Source organism: Vicia villosa, linkage group LG2 (assembly GCF_029867415.1).
Source record: "Vicia villosa cultivar HV-30 ecotype Madison, WI linkage group LG2, Vvil1.0, whole genome shotgun sequence".
Lineage (NCBI taxonomy): Eukaryota > Viridiplantae > Streptophyta > Magnoliopsida > Fabales > Fabaceae > Vicia > Vicia villosa.
The window spans coordinates 172,523,743-172,543,972 of NC_081181.1; the positions used below are offsets into that span (position 1 = coordinate 172,523,743).

General features: G+C 37.2%; 3 protein-coding genes across 3 annotated transcripts; 2 read left to right on the plus strand and 1 right to left on the minus strand.

Annotated features, from left to right (window-relative positions):
- The first annotated feature begins 887 nt into the window (after positions 1-887).
- Positions 888-1,480, plus strand: LOC131650668 (17.3 kDa class II heat shock protein-like). The gene has a single exon (XM_058920370.1). The coding sequence runs from the start codon at positions 920-922 to the stop codon at positions 1,478-1,480; it is 561 nt and encodes a 186-aa protein (XP_058776353.1). The 5' UTR covers positions 888-919.
- A 278-nt stretch (positions 1,481-1,758) lies between these two features.
- LOC131647458 (uncharacterized) lies at positions 1,759-5,806 on the minus strand. Its single transcript, XM_058917344.1, has 15 exons — positions 5,677-5,806; positions 5,215-5,309; positions 4,666-4,779; positions 4,480-4,584; positions 4,305-4,376; positions 3,875-3,987; positions 3,666-3,809; positions 3,455-3,523; positions 3,222-3,309; positions 2,961-3,032; positions 2,765-2,865; positions 2,552-2,669; positions 2,398-2,457; positions 2,182-2,292; positions 1,759-1,970 (listed from the first exon to the last, which is right to left on the minus strand). Exons 1-15 carry the CDS (start codon positions 5,789-5,791, stop codon positions 1,860-1,862), a joined length of 1,488 nt encoding a protein of 495 aa, XP_058773327.1. The 5' UTR covers positions 5,792-5,806; the 3' UTR covers positions 1,759-1,859.
- A 1,060-nt stretch (positions 5,807-6,866) lies between these two features.
- LOC131650669 (uncharacterized) lies at positions 6,867-7,433 on the plus strand. The gene has a single exon (XM_058920371.1). It carries the CDS (start codon positions 6,867-6,869, stop codon positions 7,431-7,433), a length of 567 nt encoding a protein of 188 aa, XP_058776354.1.
- The last annotated feature ends 12,797 nt before the right edge of the window (positions 7,434-20,230 follow it).

The following is a 20,230-nucleotide window of genomic DNA, read 5'->3' on the forward strand; positions in this document are numbered from 1 at the left end:
TCTTTTCTTGAATCATCTTCCCATCTTTTTTTCAATTGTCTAGAGGTGAAAGTTATTTGGAAACACGTTTTTCTTTGGCTCGGTATACCGAAGGATTTTAATGAAGAGGAGATTCTTTGTTTTGAAGTCATTCAAGACAAGGTGAAAAGTAGTAAACGTAGAACCTTGATCAATTTCGTTTGGTTTGCAACTATTTGGAGTATATGGCTTATGAGGAATGCAATTATCTTTAAGGGGGGGGGGGTGTTTTGTTTTGATGTTATTTGTTCTAACATTGTATTTCTTTCTTGGAGGTGGTTATGTAGTGGATATCCTAAGTTTAGACCAATTTACTACGAATGGTTTAAACTTCCCTTATCCATTACTTGCGACATCTAGTGTCTCGTGTGTTTGTAAGAGTTGCACCCCTAGTGCGAACTTTCAATCAATTGCTTATTAAAAAAAATGAATCCAATTGTTGAGAATAACAACACCCATATGGCTCCTCATAGAGATAAGATTGAGAATAGTAATGTGCATGCGATTACAAAGAGGTTGAGTTAGATTATGTTAGTGGTTTCTTTAGGCCCACTTTTTTAGTTTTAATGACATTGTATTCTTTTCAAAAAATATTAACTTTTTAAATTGATTTTAATATTTATTGTTTATTATCAATTATTTAAAAGTGAAAATCACTATATTAATTAAAAATTTATCAACTTATTATCACATTTATTCTTCTTTTAAATTTAAAACTTTCCAAATATAAATACAATTATTAAAAAATTTAATATTTTTTAAGCCTAAATATCGCAACAAACTATATTTCAGTTAATATTGATAGTAACAAAATATATTTCACCTATATAAAACACATTGTTTGACTCTATTCCCAAAACCCTAAAACTCCAAAACCCTAACATCTTTGTTATTGGTAGCAATGAAGAGGAGACACTACCCATCATCGGATTCCACATCTTCATCCGACGATTACTCTTCATCGGAGGAGGATGAAATTTCTACTCAGCGTTTGGCGAAGATCAACCAGAACAATAAGAAACCTAAACCTCAAGAAAAGGAAAACCCTAACGGTAAAACCCCCGTTATTGAGCAACAACCACCAACAATGATTCGTTGTGACAATGTGGATATTGGTGCAGCAACTCCCGCAGACGTGAAGGTTTATCCAGATTCATACGTGTATGAGATCGATATGCCGGGACTGAAATTCGGTAGCGAGATAAAGGTTGACGTTGAAGACGATGATTACCTTGTGATCAGCGGAGAGAAGAAGAGGGAAGAAGGTGTTGAATATTTGAGGATGGAGCGAAGAGTTGGCAAGTTCATGCGCAAATTTGTCTTTCCTAAGAATGCTAATACTGATGCTGTCTCTGCTATCTGTCAAGATGGAGTTCTTAGGGTTACTGTCCAGAAATTGCCTCGTCCTCCTCAGCCTAAGAACCCTAGAAGAACTATTCCGATTAATGTTTTTCTTTTTTAGGATCATTTTAGTAAGTTTTTTGATTTGATTCATGCCCTAGAAAGTTATGTTTTTTATTTTGTTAAGATAGGAATTCTTTAAGTTTTTCCCTTTTTTTATTGATTATGATTTGTTTTTCTTATATTTGGTATCTGAAAATTCATTTGTGTTACTATGTTTGTCTCTACATGTTTGAATTTTGTTAGTTCTTAAATCTCTAAAGTCGAACTGATTTTAAGTTTTTAACGACACGGTTCACTAACCTGACCCCTTGGTTTTAGAACAGTTCCTTTCTTGTCGAATTGAACTGTTTCTCTTTAAGCATCGAAAGGTGCATTTCGTAGTCGTTTTTTAACTCATTACATATTAACAATCATTATTTTTACAAGAATAGTAAGAATCAAGGAGTGATGTTTCCTTGTTTTGCCTTAATTACAATCTCTTCCGTGGTCGTACCGATTATCTCGCTAGCCCTCTTCAATCCAACACATTGATATCGTCCTATAGGATCCTGAATTTCAACAAAAAACTTCAATTCACTAACAAAACTCAAAATCGTCATAATAATATATTCTATATGTCACACACTACTAATTGAATTCAATGCAATACTAGTTAAAAACTCGTGCAGGCGCCGTGACAATTCGCTTATAACTGAAAATAGGTAATGTATTCATATTTGATAATTTAGTTATGCATAATTCTATAGCAAACTCACTCACCCGAGTAACGATTCCTAGCTTCTCAAGTTTATGAACCGCGTCATCTACATCAAAATTGCAACTCTCATTGAATTCTTCTCTGATAAGTTCTTCACACCCTTGATCCAGTTCCTTAATTCACAAATAGCTTATATTATAAACAAAAACCATAGAATAGAATTCACTCTTGATTGTTTCTTCAAATTTGAATTAAATTATATATATGTATACATATACCTGTCTTGTAGCTTTTCCTTGTTCCATCAGAAAAAAGAATGAAATTACTACCTCTTTCACCTGCACATTAAGTATAATTCAAATAAGCACTTATTTTAACATGTTTGGCTTGTGCAAAAAGTGTTTTCCAATAATCTAATCACTAATTACTTACTTCTTGTTGAATGACATCATCACATAAGTGGAGAAGTGTTCCTCTTCCACTGTCAAGTTGTTTTTCATACATCGACTGCGTAATCATATCTTGATATGTGGCCAAATTTTGTTGAAACCTATAGTAAGTTAATACAATTAGTTGTTTTGTTTGTAAAATAGATTCATGGAAAACTTGTCAAATGCGAACAATTAGTTAGTTAAACACGCTTACGTGAAGTATGTTTTAACACAATAACCGACAATGGTAGAAAGAACAGCCCCGATAACCCTCAAATCGGCTGTAGCTGCTTGAAGTGAACTAACTACAGCTACCTATGACGGAGAAATTAAACTTGTTTAATGAATGGATTAGTTAGTTAAACACTTTGGTTAATAAACTTGGTTAGTTTCGGTGAAAGAAAACTAACCAACCCAACTATAGCAGATCCAAGAAACTTCACCCAATCCATAGGAGTCAGTCCAGGATTTTTCTTTTCTGGCTGTCAAGTAACAACTAAGGATTATTAGCACTTAGTGGAATTCGGAACTGAGATCTTGACTGGAGCACATTCTCAGAACTCGAGCCTTCGCCAACAAGCCAACCTTTGAGGATTATCAAAGTTCCCAACATAACTGCGAACATTAACATTAAAATGTTTTTGAAATGCTTTATAATTGAGATAACTCACAAGAACTATCTCCATATCTGCCATTGGGATGTTTCTGAAGTGCTTCACGAAAATTCCTCGGTCTGGTTTTGAATTTGAACTGGCTTGCCTGATAAAATCGATAATGTCCAACTAATAAATTGGTATGGTATGTTTAGTGTGATGATTGGAGAAACTATGATTTGAGATTTTATAGAATAATTGAATTTTCGAAAAGAACATTTTTTGTAGTATTCTATACACAATATATATACCTGTAAACAACAATGATCCTATCAAATGTAGGTTCTTGGATTGTTGTCTTGCTTAGCAAACTACCAGAACTGAAAATTACAACAAATAATTTCATCAGTGACAAGCTACGAAGATAACAAGTTTCAACTTTCTTATAAAATTAAGTGTAGTATCAATTGAACATGAACTAAAGCAACTACAACAAAACCCTATAGATAAAAATAGCAAGACCTCAATGGCATATTTTCAAGGCGTATCCGTTCATATACATCATCTTGATAAGCTTGTTTTGATGACGAGTTTATTTCATCGTCCTTCTTTGGATCTAGTTTCTTACCATGTCTTTTCGATCTTTTCGCTACTAATTTTTCCAACCTGCAAAGATGTATATTAATTTTTGTTTCTATAAATTTTCAATTAGAGTTTCTTTATAATATTACCTGAGTGTTCTCAGTAGAAACGCCCAGAATCGTGCAATGAGCATGTCGACTTTCTCCATTATAAAGTAATCAGTTGTTTGATCAACTCCAATTCCGCGCCGAAAGATTATATACTAAAACAATGAAATTGTTAATATGTAGTAGTTTGCAGAATTTGACATTCTTCTAGCAGCATATCATGCTTTGATTCATGTTTTTGGTTATTTGAGATGAAATGTTCTTGATGTTAATAAGTATATAGTTCTAAACTATGAAGCATGGGCATAAGAAATACGACACTGATATTGACACATCGACAATAATAATAATTTTAAAAAATCAATAAATTAAACACAATCACCAGTGTCAGTGTTGGTTTTTCAGATACCAATACTGATACAGGCACACCTTTAAAAAGGTGTAGATTTTACATAGGTTTTTGAAGTATTACCTTTTCATGAAAATCTGGAAGGTTATTATAGGGATGTGCTTCAAAATATTTTTTCAAAAGCTTATTGTCAAGCTACATTCAATGACAAAAAGAAACAGATTAGCAGCTGCTAAAAGCACATTAGCTAACTAATCATGAAATTAACTTGCTACAAAGCATGAAAAGAGTTGTAAACCTTAGATTCATTAACAGTGATTGGAAGATTTAGAAGATATTGTCCAGAAAGTGCAACATTAATTTCATCATCTGTTGCAATCTTGAAGTTGCTCTTTTTCATTACCTAAGAATCGAACAATCTTTTATATTATATATAAATTAAATGCATTAGTTTATATTATGTTTATTGAAGTATCCAAAATACCTCAAAAAGAAAGTTCAAGAAATTTTGTTCAAGTACATCAATTTCTTTAGAAGTTAAGCCTTGTTGTTCCAATTTTTGGGCACCAGAGACAGGATCAAAGAGTGAATGCAGTTGCTGTTGACACATAAATGCATCATGTAATTAAATAACTCCAAACTAGGAGCAGCAAAGAGATGTCCTTCCGTGCCGTTAAAGTATGTTCCACGAGCGTAGTTGAGGGTGTGGACCTAAAGTTTTAGATTGTCCCGCGAAAAAATGAGGGCGGGTTGGGTATGCGGGCCTTGCATAGTAAAAATTACACAAATTCTCATTAATATCTATGCCCGCAAAATCCCGTCAAATGGAGTGGAGAGAGACGAATATATTAGAGTGCAGACTTAAAACTTTGACCCACCCTCAAAATATGAGAACAAAAGGGACATGTTCGACAGACCAACTCCATTTTTCCACTCGGGACATTTTCGATAGACCAGCCCCCGTTTTGCCACCCTACTCTAAACATGTTCTAGCTATATGATATTTGAAAATGGTCAAGAAAATAAAGAATACCATCATATCCTCAAATTGTAGAAGATACCAAGCTCTAATTGTATATTCAATTTTTTTGCAAAGCTTCAAAAACTCGTCTCGATCGGCACTACGCTCTATATCCAAAGTCACAATGTTAGTGTGTATCTTCATCATATTCTGAGAGATAGTGAATAGTTATTGATGAAGCATCTGGTGCCCGACAATATCAATGTCTGACACTAATACAATACAGACTCGATTATGCTATTAATATCAATGTGATGATGTCATTGTTGTATGTCAATGTTTCATAGATAAAATGCAATCTCTACTATGAAGCACGAACACAAATCCAAAATCAACATGTTGACATCACTAATAATTTTAAAAAAATAAATAAATTAAATGTAATCATAAGTGTTGGTATCGTGTTAGTGTCTGACACTGATACGATAGAATCTCTATACAGATAGGAGAAAAAAGAAGCATAGAGGGACATACTTATAAGATTAGCCAATGAGATGAAGAGCCTAGGTTTCAAAATTGGAATGACAGATTCACGTTCAATTCGAATCACTTCTTTCTTTTTGGCTCCTTCTAAGCTTGAATCTGCCATTTTTCTTTCAACTTGAACCAAAAATTGAAAGACGAATTAATGGGTGATAAAGGGATATAAAATGGTACATGAAGAAAGAAAAGGATCTAAGAAACTTGAATGAAATTGAAACAAAAACATCATGGAATTAGATTCTTGCTTTGCGGAAAATGCAAAAAGAAATGTTCCTAACTGTATAAACTACCTCTAGCGTATTGGTCGGTTAGAACATACAAAATATGCTTTGATTTATTCAAACTTTATTTTTATTTGGTTTTGTGTTAATTAATGTTTAATAATACTATAATAACTCACGTATTTTATTCTTAGTAGATAAAGGCTAAATTCTTTTAAGTCCTAAGGCGGCATATGTTTAAGAATTTATAAATGGTTTTATGAAGTTATTCGAAAATAAAAATATTCAAATTTAATTTTAAATGTTTTTCTACAAAAGAATTTGATATATAATTTGAGAAAATTTCCCAACCAATCCCATGGATCTTTTACACTACAAGAATTTCTATTTTTACCTTCAGCTTATGTAGATTGATCCCGGAAGCACCCCATATTTTAAAAAAACTTGTCTCCTTCCGTGGATGCATCTACGGAAGCGTAATATACTAGTATATATTGGGAGAGAATACACATAAAATCAATTCAGGGATTATTCCGTAGATGCATCTACAGAATGCTCTTAGCGCCACATTCTTCCGTAGATGCATCTACGGAAGTGTCTGATATAGTTTGAATCAGCATGATCACTCTCTCCATTGTTTCATTTCTCCAAACACCACATACTCCACACCCTAAAAACCCTACTTCATCAATACCTTATATCGCTCCAAGACTCAAACTTTTTGGTGCAACAAATCAAAGGGAGCTAGAAGAGTTTGAATTTCAGGTAAATAATCACTTTCAACCACTACATTGTTCACATTATCAATCATTTTTTGTGCAGAAAATGTAACGTAGTTTTCGTAGATGGATCTACGGAATGTGTTGAGGAAGAACACTTCCGTAGATGGATCTACGGAATAGTCCCTGCAAGTTTTTTTCCAGCATTTTGTAATTCTGTGTGATTTTTGGCAAAATAGGTATGGTGCACCCAGATAATATTTCAAGTAAATTAGCTTCTTTAGTCGATGTTAGTGCGAGTATCAATGAGGTAGTCGCAAATGTGGTAGATGTCGGAGGTGACTTTATTAGCAAGCACGACTTTGATGATCGTGAAAGCATACTAACATGGATTCGTCGAAAAGCAGTTAACCTTGGATTTGGTGTGGTAATCGGAAGATCAGATAATAGTATCGCAAGAAGAAACCTGTTTGTTACAATGTTGTGCGAAAGAAACGGGAAATACAATCCTCCTCTAAAGAAGTTTAAAAAAGACGACACGAGTACTAGAAAATGCGAGTGTCCATTTAAAATCTGTTGTTCTATGTTGGCTAGCAAGAAGTGGAGAAGCTCTGTTATTTGTGGTTTGTATTACCATGAATTGTGCGCAAAATTACAAGGCCACCCTATAGCATGTCGGCTCAATCCGGTTGAGAAGGCATCTATTAAAGACATGTCCTTGAATTTTGTCCAACCGAAAAATATACTTGCCACATTGAAAAGGAAGGAACCCGACAACATATCAAACCTAAGGCAAGTGTATAACTAATGGTACCGCAATAATAAGGCGAGTAGGGGTGAAGTGAAATGACACATCGATTGCATTCAAATGATGCATGGGTTAGATGACATTGTTTTAACCGTTGTAATTTCTTAGATCTATTAGCTTTCTTAATTTTATGTTTGAAATTTTGTTGTAATATCTATTAATCAATGAATCAATGCATGGGTCTTTTATGGTTCAAAATACTTTTGTTGTTGTCTGCTTCCGTAGATGCATCCACGGAATGCTTCTGTATGTGCATCTACGGAATAAAATAAACGTAAAAAAAAAGGGGTGCTTCTAGAGATCCATCTACGAAAGCACGAGGACAAATTTATCAATTCGGTGGTGCACCTAAATGCTATGAAGTGGGGTGAGAAATTTTCTAATTTGATATTTCTTAGGAATATTGATAATTATATTTTCTTTAAATTATATAAAATTTTATGGGAATTAACATTCTCAATTTTTTTCATTGAAAATATGAAAGTTCGTAAATGAGTCACATTGAAAATACTTCGTAAGTAGTTACTTCCATTCTATCAAAGATTAATATGCAATTTAACCTCTGTATTATGGAAGGGTGAGTTTCCTACTAATCTAAAAGATACATTTGAACTCATGATAATATGTTTATTTCATAATTCAGTGATACTGCGGAAAGTAACTTCCGTAGTAACCTTCAAGAAAGTAAATTTTCTTTCTGTTTTTGTTATAAATTTGACATGTTTTAATAAACCTTATATAATTCAATCAAACCATACATTGATCACATAATAGAATCAAAATACCATATATAATTCAATTAAACCATACACAAATGTAATTCAATGAAAATATCATATATTAATTCAAAATGCAAATCATATATCGTTCACAAAATACAAATCAAAATGATCAAAATCAAAGAAAAAGTCAACTACTAGTATATCTGACCTCCAGATTCCTCCTCTGCTTCTTGTATTGCAAGACGTTTCGTATATCAACGTTACAAAGTTCAAATTTTATAATAGATATGTTTAAAATAATAATATGTATTCATTTTACCTCTCAATCTCACACGTGTCTGACAACATGGTCTGCATATAAATAAAATAGTGAGGTGTATGAGGAGTCTCTTGGATAAACATCAGAAACAAAAGTAGTAGGTTGGACTCCTGGAACATCAGGAGCATCAACATGGGACTCGTGTCTTAGAGAAGAAGATGTCGGAGACACGTGAACTTTGAAAGATGATGTTTCAACATCAAATGAAGTGGCACCAACGGCAGACATTTTAATTGTAATTACACTAAAAAATCATATCATAATCAAAGAAGTCAAAATCAGGGGACAAAACAGAAAAAATCAATAAAATAACATAGAAAAATAAAATTTGGAAGTTAACTTAAGCATTGCAAAACAACAAAATACAGTAATTATGTAACACCCCATACATAACTGACTAGTATATTATGCATGAAACGTTAAAAATTGATATTTGAGTACATACAAAAGCTATAGTTATAGAAAGATCCATATAAAATACAACATGAAATTCTACTAAGAAGCATAATACATGAGTCTTCAATGGATCTTGCACAGCGGAATGAGATCTGACGAGGTCTCCGAGCCATCACCACTTCCAAGTCTTCAGTCCATACCTGCTACTGACCAAACTCTACTAAACTGCACCTGAAAAAAATATAAGTTGATTGGGGTGAGATTACTAAATCTCAGTGAGTCCTCCTATCCTATGGGTCCACTCGGTTCTACAGGGTACATGCATCAACAAAACCGAATCCACCATTGATCCGGGGTTCAACCTCACGTCCGGTACAAGTACGGAGCAAACACATGAATCGTCCACCATAGGAGTCATCATATCACAAGTACACAAATAGTACAACAAACACGTATGCAGACCCATACCCATGTACGGGGAATCCAGAAGTGGTAACAACCAAACTACCAAGGCTGCACGCACACCCTCGGTGGGTTCACCCATGCCTATTTGTCAAGAGACTTGCACAAGCACCCTGCAAGAGTGATTAAATGGGTTCGCACAAGCCTACTTGGCTGCGAGATGACCTTGCCTAAGAGGCGACACCGTCCCATTAACCATTTGTACGCACGTGGTGTTAACAGCAAGTGCAACACGCCGTCTCGACGCATGAGCCCATCCGGGTAGGAACCTAATGATGTAGCCTACATGGCATCACTAGAGATGGTTTACCTGTTATGCGTAGGCTTACTTAGCCGCATAACGCCATCATACCGAGCACGCGAGTGTGTACACAACAAGTGAGTAAAACGCCTCCAGACCCTCACAAGCACACTGCAACGGTAGTTCAGGTGTGTTAATCATACCAAGAACGCCAATGTGTTAACAGCAAGTGAGTAAAACCCCGTACGGAAACTCACGAGCACATCGCAATGGTAATTAATGGTGCCTTACCACCTAGTAGTGGCCCACTTCGATTCTAGCATACCACACGCATAACAAGCATCAATCACACAATACAATCAATCCCGAATGTTTAACCGAAACAATGGGAATTAATGATCATTATCACACAAGGCATCATGCCACAAACAAGCAACCATCTCCGAACGTCAATCGAACGGACGAATAAACATAATATGATCATCATAAAGCATATCAATATAATGCATTAATTAATGATCCGCATATTAAGAATCAACACATCCATGATCATTGACAGCATTAACATGTTCAAATATAATTTAAACAAGTCTCACACGACTAAGGAGGCGTTCGGTTCTCTATTCGGAACGGAACTGCTCTCGGGGCAGTTAGTAACGTAAAATCTCGCCCGACGAGGCGCACTAAGTGGGGTTCCAATATTATTAAATCAAACATTCTGATTTGGGGATCAATTTTATTAGATAGTACATGTTACTAGCTTTCCAACGATATAAAGTTTGCGCGAAACGGACTTACGACGCAAAAGTTATGAATTTCCGAAGTTTTGGAAAATCTGTCCAACAGCAATGTAACGGGTTACATGAATCATGTAACCGGTTACATCACTGTAAAACTGCGTTTTTCACCCTTTTTCACACATGTAACCGGTTACGTCAACCATGTAACCGGTTACATGACTGACAGTCCCAAAAATCTGCATTTTATCAGTCCCTAACCAAAACCAATCCCAATCCAAATACCTATAACATTCCAAATACGAGTATCATCATATTTTAGCAATCTATAGCATGCAAATGATCATAAGAACACATATTTGATCAATTAAATCACATACTACCAGCAATTATCACATAAACATGTTTTATCATCATAGATTCATGGATCATTCTCACAATTCCCTAACCCCAATTCTAACCCTTGCATGCTAATTCCCCAAGTCACTATCTAAGGACTCACCTTGCATGAATGGAGCTTTGGATGATGAACATGCTGCAATTGAGTTCCTATCTTGACCAAAACTCCAACTCCAAACTCATCAAACCCGCAGCCCATTCTTCATCACATTCAGCATGCATGTCCCAACTTCAAACTCGTTTTCTCCTTCAAAACAGAAGCTATAAATGCGAACCATAGGTGCAAATCGAAGAGAAATTCGTTAGCTTTCCAATGGGACCAGAATCGTTACGATCGGAGTTACGAGTTGAGAGATATACCTGATTTAGTGAAGGCTGTTCTTAGGGTGCGAAAATGCAAAGGATGAACATGATTTCCTCCTTTCTCTCTTGCTCCAAATTCTGAATTGTGAAACAAAAATGAATAGCATGCACCCAAACAAGGCCTTATATCATGCAACATTACTCAAGGTCCATTATGCCCTCAAACTAAGTGATAATTACCATCATGCCATTAGTTGAATTCTAACTTAACTCTTTCCATTCTAACAACTTCCCTTCCTAATGCATAATTAATCCATAATTCTCTCTTAGTACTTCATAATCATACTCAGGTAAATAGGGATGTTACATTCTCCCCCCCTTAAATTGAATTCGTCCTCGAATTCTTTTTGATCACCACGGAAACAACGTGTCCAAAACTATACCAACCAGGGGATGAAATGTTCCTTACATTTCTCTTCAGATAATCTCTCTACTCTATCTGATGGTCATTCCATACGAAGAAACATAATCTGCCAAAACGCTTGCATCCCACTACACATGATTAGAAACCTTAACTCTCAAGCAACATGTCTAATCTGATACTTCGTCTTGACACACCTGGGGAAAGGGTCCTTCCAGGGTCCTTGACCTTTACTGCTCTGCACTGAATCTCCAAAACTTCAAAAACTCCAATAATCCACTCATGTCGGATATCCTTCGTTTCATTCTCTGATGTGTTCACCCTCGTTCAACAAACATTACTGATCCACTCAGCTCCTTGAATTACTTCCCGTTTGAGAATTACCGCCACAACATCACTTCTGCGACAACACTTCAAATTATTCTCCACTCGAGTCCATACAATGTCATTAGGTGATCTCCAAATTCCTCGGTCTTAACCTCTGGTTCCTAAAGCCTTAGGATGATTGTTCCAAATTTATCTTTACTTATACAACTGTCACCGTAAACCGCGAAGGTGTAATCGTCTTGCAACTATCGCCTTGACATTTGACAACTTCGAACAAGATTCTACTGATAAGACACAGAATTCAACAACTGACCTGTAACCATTGTACCAGTCTTCCTGTACAATCATAGTACACAAGGCATAACCACAAAGAACTTGCGCTAACTGAATGTCCTCTCTAGCCTTCAGCATTTCAACGGTCTGATACTCAGTCCAACCCTTGTGACTGACAAGCTAAGCTGATAACCTACGAACGTCGGACCGCATGCCATCCACAAAAATATATTCCCAAGCTGGTCCATTGACAACACCTCTCGAGTTTATGGTGGATCCTCAAGAGACTGGAATGGACAAAACGCTACTTCGACAATTTCCTTTAGAAAGATACTTTCATCCCAACATAAAATCCTACAAATAGTCCGCTCGTTCCTACCTCTGACTTATCTGCTTCTTCCTTGATCTGTTGCGCTACTATGATTCCAACAAGTCACACACCTTGAAATCCTTTGACTCACATAATATCCATAATTTACTTAGCTTCCGTTAATACACAATAATTCCTTATCTACAGTCGTCCAAATACAACACGTGCCAGGACTCCATATACATCCATCATCGACTACTACTCTTCAAAGTTGCATACTCTCCAGAATCAAGCTTCTACTTATTCTGCCATTCCATATAGTTCATCTACCACAACTTAGGTACACGATTCATCCTCAGGACATGAAACCCAAACACTCACTGACTTAGAGGTTCGTCCTTGTCACTGATTTCCACAGTGTACATCTGCTATGTTTTTCATTCCAACAAATCTTTGTTGCTCAACCGGTATATCGAACCCTTCACAACGTACTGCAGCTCATGATAACTCTAGCAAATTTACACAACTTCTACCCAACCATACTCCTTCATTCTCTTAGCGTAGTATCACCTCTGATAACTCGTGCGACTTACTGATATAACGATCCTCCCATAGCCACACTCTATTCACACAGTCATCTAATGTCTGTTCCACCTCTGAATCATACACTACACTGACTTCCTCGGCGGCTGCATCCTTCATTTCGGTGCTCCTAACAGTCAGAGCGTAGCCACAATGCAAGAAATTGCACTTTGCACTTTGCACTTCGAACATCTCTCTTATAAACTCCTTAGCAGTTCTCAAACCAAAATGTCCATGCTTTACCAAGATTAACACTTCTCCACTCAGAGTATCTAGCAATACCTTACCAGACACATCACACATCGAACTAGTCCAAGACACGATTCACATATTCCATCACCGGTCGCCAATGGTACATGATAGCCACTCACCATGCTGACCAGGATATCATGACCGCACATGAGTCCCACTCTAGACACTCATGCAAAATTTCCAACTTAACACTTCACGAAACGAGAACGTCCCCAAGGTACAATCTGATACTAACTCACGCGAGCACGATCATTCAGAGTCTTCATAAGTATAGTAGTGGGTCTTGATCCATTTCACCACCGGTTGTCTAGTCATTCCTCTACTATCGAGCGCGACGTATGGATCCTTATCCCACATACCTTATGAGAGTCTGGATCTGCATCTCACAAGTGCCAAATCAGAATTCTACCTTGAGCTTCAGATCACCTTTGTCCCACACATGTCGGAAAAAGGATTACTCATGCATCTTGTGCACGATAGCGATACTGTGGCATTATACCCGTCTGGTAGTACCAACATGGTGGTCCAACTCCGAGACCATGTATCCAGGTAACCTACCTTTGTGGCGTATAACGATATCCACGCGTATCCTAAAGTCACAACCGACAAGTGTCTGAACAGGCTTCCAATAGGCTCATCGTTCCTCAAGTCCTTCGAATCACACTCCTCAGGATGCTAAAACCTGAGAGTGCTACACACCAAGGTTTACTTACTCGGAAAGCCAAAAATTCCAAGCACGAAGATTTGAAGTTCAACTTCGGATTACCATGCAGTGCGTGTACCCACTTGTCCCACGCATGCATGAGATTCCAAGGATAATTCAGTCCAGATAGGAATACTATGGTTCCTAACAACCAACATAACTGCGATCATCCTACTGACGTTCCGGATAGATCTTAGTTCTTACTCGCCTGAACGCCCAACGCCAAGCGTAGTTCTATGGCTTCACTCGGGGTCAGACAAACAACAACTAATCAAGAACTTAGGTCACTGCATTTCACGTTTCTACATCATTTCATATTCTATCTAGCGTAGTTCTAGAACTTAAATACAAAATGATAAGAACGGAAATGCATGCCCTCTTCCACCGACAAGGTATTCAAGCTTCGCCAATCTTAAGTTACCACACTCATACATTCCACCAACCCTTACTAGGAAACTACTCTCTCTTAGGGTGCTTCAAGTTGGATCAGGATCTAATACTTCGCCCATCCAATTACTGTCCGTACCAGCGCAATCAGAAATGTCTAACTCCTTTGTCCGCATTTCCAAAGGTCATTCTGTCCTATCAGCTCACCAGTCATACTTAACACCGGCGGCATCATCAATACTGAATCCTACTAATTCCCAGCTCAACACCTTCGGAGAATCTCCCTTACAAGGCTCCTACTCAATCTCATTTGGATTTCCCTTGCTATTACCAAGACTTAGAGAAGGTTTCACTTCGTCCAATCAAAATCCTGGGGGTTTTAGCTGCCTCAAACCACACCTTGACAGTTTGGGTATCACTACTTCGTGTCGAACGCTCTCCTTAATCTTGATGACTCCAATATCATCCACTTAAAACGTCCAACAATTCATTACTCATCCCACTCCAACAACTTGGGTTCACAACCTTGCAGGTTTTACGAGTCCTCGTGGCGGCTCTGCCGTAATTCTACTGTCTCACACTCAGTCGATGAGTTGATCAAGTTCAACAACTGAATGAGATTTCAGTAAAATCAGGCTAGCAACGCACACTTGAGAGGAGGAAAAGGAATTGCTAGTGATGTCTCATGGCTCGGCCGAGAATCGACCTGCTCTGATACCAACTGTAACACCCCATACATAACTGACTAGTATATTATGCATGAAACGTTAAAAATTGATATTTGAGTACATACAAAAGCTATAGTTATAGAAAGATCCATATAAAATACAACATGAAATTCTACTAAGAAGCATAATACATGAGTCTTCAATGGATCTTGCACAGCGGAATGAGATCTGACGAGGTCTCCGAGCCATCACCACTTCCAAGTCTTCAGTCCATACCTGCTACTGACCAAACTCTACTAAACTGCACCTGAAAAAAATATAAGTTGATTGGGGTGAGATTACTAAATCTCAGTGAGTCCTCCTATCCTATGGGTCCACTCGGTTCTACAGGGTACATGCATCAACAAAACCGAATCCACCATTGATCCGGGGTTCAACCTCACGTCCGGTACAAGTACGGAGCAAACACATGAATCGTCCACCATAGGAGTCATCATATCACAAGTACACAAATAGTACAACAAACACGTATGCAGACCCATACCCATGTACGGGGAATCCAGAAGTGGTAACAACCAAACTACCAAGGCTGCACGCACACCCTCGGTGGGTTCACCCATGCCTATTTGTCAAGAGACTTGCACAAGCACCCTGCAAGAGTGATTAAATGGGTTCGCACAAGCCTACTTGGCTGCGAGATGACCTTGCCTAAGAGGCGACACCGTCCCATTAACCATTTGTACGCACGTGGTGTTAACAACAAGTGCAACACGCCGTCTCGACGCATGAGCCCATCCGGGTAGGAACCTAATGATGTAGCCTACATGGCATCACTAGAGATGGTTTACCTGTTATGCGTAGGCTTACTTAGCCGCATAACGCCATCATACCGAGCACGCGAGTGTGTACACAACAAGTGAGTAAAACGCCTCCAGACCCTCACAAGCACACTGCAACGGTAGTTCAGGTGTGTTAATCATACCAAGAACGCCAATGTGTTAACAGCAAGTGAGTAAAACCCCGTACGGAAACTCACGAGCACATCGCAATGGTAATTGGAAACTAGTCCATATACAATGGTGCCTTACCACCTAGTAGTGGCCCACTTCGATTCTAGCATACCACACGCATAACAAGCGTCAATCACACAATACAATCAATCCCGAATGTTTAACCGAAACAATGGGAATTAATGATCATTATCACACAAGGCATCATGCCACAAACAAGCAACCATCTCCGAACGTCAATCAAACGGACGAATAAACATAATATGATCATCATAAAGCATATCAATATAATGCATTAATTAATGATCCGCATATTAAGAATCAACACATCCATGATCATTGACAGCATTAACATGTTCAAATATAATTTAAACAAGTCTCACACGACTAAGGAGGCGTTCGGTTCTCTATTCGGAACGGAACTGCTCTCGGGGCAGTTAGTAACGTAAAATCTCGCCCGACGAGGCGCACTAAGTGGGGTTCCAATATTATTAAATCAAACATTATGATTTGGGGATCAATTTTATTAGATAGTACATGTTACTAGCTTTCCAACGATATAAAGTTTGCGCGAAACGGACTTACGACGCAAAAGTTATGAATTTCCGAAGTTTTGAAAAATCTGTCCAACAGCAATGTAACGGGTTACATGAATCATGTAACCGGTTACATCACTGTAAAACTGCGTTTTCACCCTTTTTCACACATGTAACCGGTTACGTCAACCATGTAACCGGTTACATGACTGACAGTCCCAAAAATCTGCATTTTATCAGTCCCTAACCAAAACCAATCCCAATCCAAATACCTATAACATTCCAAATACGAGTATCATCATATTTTAGCAATCTATAGCATGCAAATGATCATAAGAACACATATTTGATCAATTAAATCACATACTACCAGCAATTATCACATAAACATGTTTTATCATCATAGATTCATGGATCATTCTCACAATTCCCTAACCCCAATTCTAACCCTTGCATGCTAATTCCCCAAGTCACTATCTAAGGACTCACCTTGCATGAATGGAGCTTTGGATGATGAACATGCTGCAATTGAGTTCCTATCTTGACCAAAACTCCAACTCCAAACTCATCAAACCCGCAGCCCATTCTTCATCACATTCAGCATGCATGTCCCAACTTCAAACTCGTTTTTCTCCTTCAAAACAGAAGCTATAAATGCGAACCATAGGTGCAAATCAAAGAGAAATTCGTTAGCTTTCCAATGGGACCAGAATCGTTACGATCGGAGTTACGAGTTGAGAGATATACCTGATTTAGTGAAGGCTGTTCTTAGGGTGCGAAAATGCAAAGGATGAACATGATTTCCTCCTTTCTCTCTTGCTCCAAATTCTGAATTGTGAAACAAAAATGAATAGCATGCACCCAAACAAGGCCTTATATCATGCAACATTACTCAAGGTCCATTATGCCCTCAAACTAAGTGATAATTACCATCATGCCATTAGTTGAATTCTAACTTAACTCTTTCCATTCTAACAACTTCCCTTCCTAATGCATAATTAATCCATAATTCTCTCTTAGTACTTCATAATCGTACTCAGGTAAATAGGGATGTTACAAATTAACTTTTGTATCCTCCTGAAACCAGAAAATAAAAGAACAGAGCATACCCTAATATTCTAACTTCATCCTTCAAAGAATCTACATGCATGCCTCAATAAACAACATATTATGTGTCCTAATGTGTCATAATCAACCTATAATGCATTTAACTTCAAACTAATACATTAAAAACAAAACAAAAATTGAAAATTTTATCGAATGTGAGAAGTCTGTAATTTTTCGATTAAATGGAGTGCAATAGAGATTGATTGATGTCCTAACCTTGAATGCAATGCAATATAAGTAGCAAGAAAACTTCAAATATGATGGAAGACAAGTTTGCTCACGAGCTTGATTTTGGGTTATAAGTAAAGTCTCTAAGGTGAAATGAAGAATAAAGAAGGAGGAAGGTTTGATACGTTATAAGACTCAAATGTGTATGAAAGTTAACCTCCATATATATTCATATATGGTCAGCCTTAGGTTTGAGATTTGACTTAAATGATTTTGATTGTGTCTAAAGGTTAAATTCAGAATTTTAAGAACATTGTTGGTTTTTTTCACTAGAGTGTGTGAGCCTAAGTATTCTCCACAATATTTGGTCATATCATTTATCAATCCGTCCAAACAAATTGGTAGGATCCAATATCAACCTTCCCTACCTAAAATAATGAATTAACTATCAACCAGTATAGCAAACTTTAATAATTGAATTGCTGTTAAAATAATCATATTACACAAACAATTCTAAAACTAAATAAAAATAAAAAATAAACCAAATTGAAATTAAAGATGAAATTGAAAAATGTTAAAAACAAGTTAAAAAATTATTTAAAAAAATACAAACAATTTGATTCTTTAATAAATGAATCGGTTTAAGAAAAATTGCCTTCTTACAGTTAGTTTGGTACAGTTCGAAATTCCAAACCAAATTTACCAAATCAATAATTTTGGTCCAAACGGATATACCAATCCAATTATTTTAGTTTAATTCGATTTGATTTTATGACGAACTGTACCATGAACAACACTAAGAAATATGTACCATGAACAATACTAATAAATATCATGACTGATTTATTCAAAATTATATTTGTTGGCTAGGTATAGAGGAAACTTGAAATAGCATGCCATTGATCAACCTCCAACAAGTCATCTTGAAGATAATGCTAGTATATTCCTTCAACATGAAAACACCTTTCAATGGTTTATAAATTACCAACACTAAAGCTCTCATTCTTGGCAAACCAAAAATGCCACAAACACTAAAACTTAATATTGTTGCTGCCAATACCATCACACCCAAAGACTAAGGCTTGGGACCATTGTCCAAATTCCCATGTAACAACTCTTTACCTGTCTCTTCTTGATGCAAATCAGCTTCAAGATCAATCACATGGGTTCTCTGATCTTCGTTGACTTGAGGGTTAACCAGTGATAACCCATTAGCTGTATACTTGTTTGTTGCCACAGAGTCATAATATGAATGTGGTGCCATTTCAACAGTTTGCCAGACATCACTTCCAGAAGTGAAAGCTGCTCCTTCATCAGTGGAAACATCACAAACGTTTGTATTCCTTGGATACTCGTCTTTATTTGGTGAAGTATCTGTTAGAAATATCGGTGAGATCGAATGGATCCAGGCTGAATCGCGAACGGAATCACTTTCCTTAAAAGTATTTCAAGCACACTCTCGATTGTCTTAGAGTTGGAACGGCCTGAATACCCAGGATAATTCAGCCTTACTCGAGTCTGCACAAGACCGGTGAAGAAACTCGAATGCAAGGAAGCTGTCTGGAAAATATATCAGAGGATAATGATTTTTGTGTATTGATTCCGAAAATAACAAGTTTGTATTTATAGCCCATGCAAAAGTGTGTTTCATAAGTTGCAACTCTTCATGAAACAATATTATTTAAAATATATATAATTGCAATGGTTCATAAAATACAATGCACCACTTCATGGAATGTTATGTATTTCGAATTCAAATTCAAAAATCAAACTTTAGGCAATAATTAAAACATATTCGCAGTATGCCGGCCGAAGGCCGGGCCGCCCGCCGGAGCGCCACCGGCGCCGCCTCATTAACGCCGCGAATAGCCCGATCGCTCCGATGCGACGTGCCTAAGTGCTCAAGTGTCGTCTACAAGCCGCCACTAGCGCCTCTACGCCCACGCCCTCGGACCCGGTCCCGGAGCCGGAGCCGGTGTCGCCGGTGGCGACACCGGCGAGGGTGTTTTTGGTAGAGACAAGTGGCATAAGGCTTGGGACCACCACATATGACTATGTGGCACTTTATCCTCTTTGGCTCTTTTGGAATGTACATTGTTCCAAGTGATATATAAATGCTTTTAAAGTTTGCTCCACTTTCTATGTGGGACTATTTATGAAGCATTTATTGCCATTCTCACATTTGTCATTTTGGAACAAAACTTGATGGAATTAATCCTCATAATTTCCACAATCCCCCACTTGTTCTAATAATGACAAATCTAATAATTCCAGAAATATAGTATAAAGAGTGTTAATACAGTTAGGTATCTTTCGATTTAAAACTTATCCTTAGTGAGGACAACACAAAGTTTAATCGGAATATTAGGTAGCAAAGCTTTTAAACCATGAATCCATATGATTAGACCGGTGTCGCCTTACACACACTCTTTAAGGGTTCTTCCTCTGCATAACTCGCCTAGCACTTATTTATG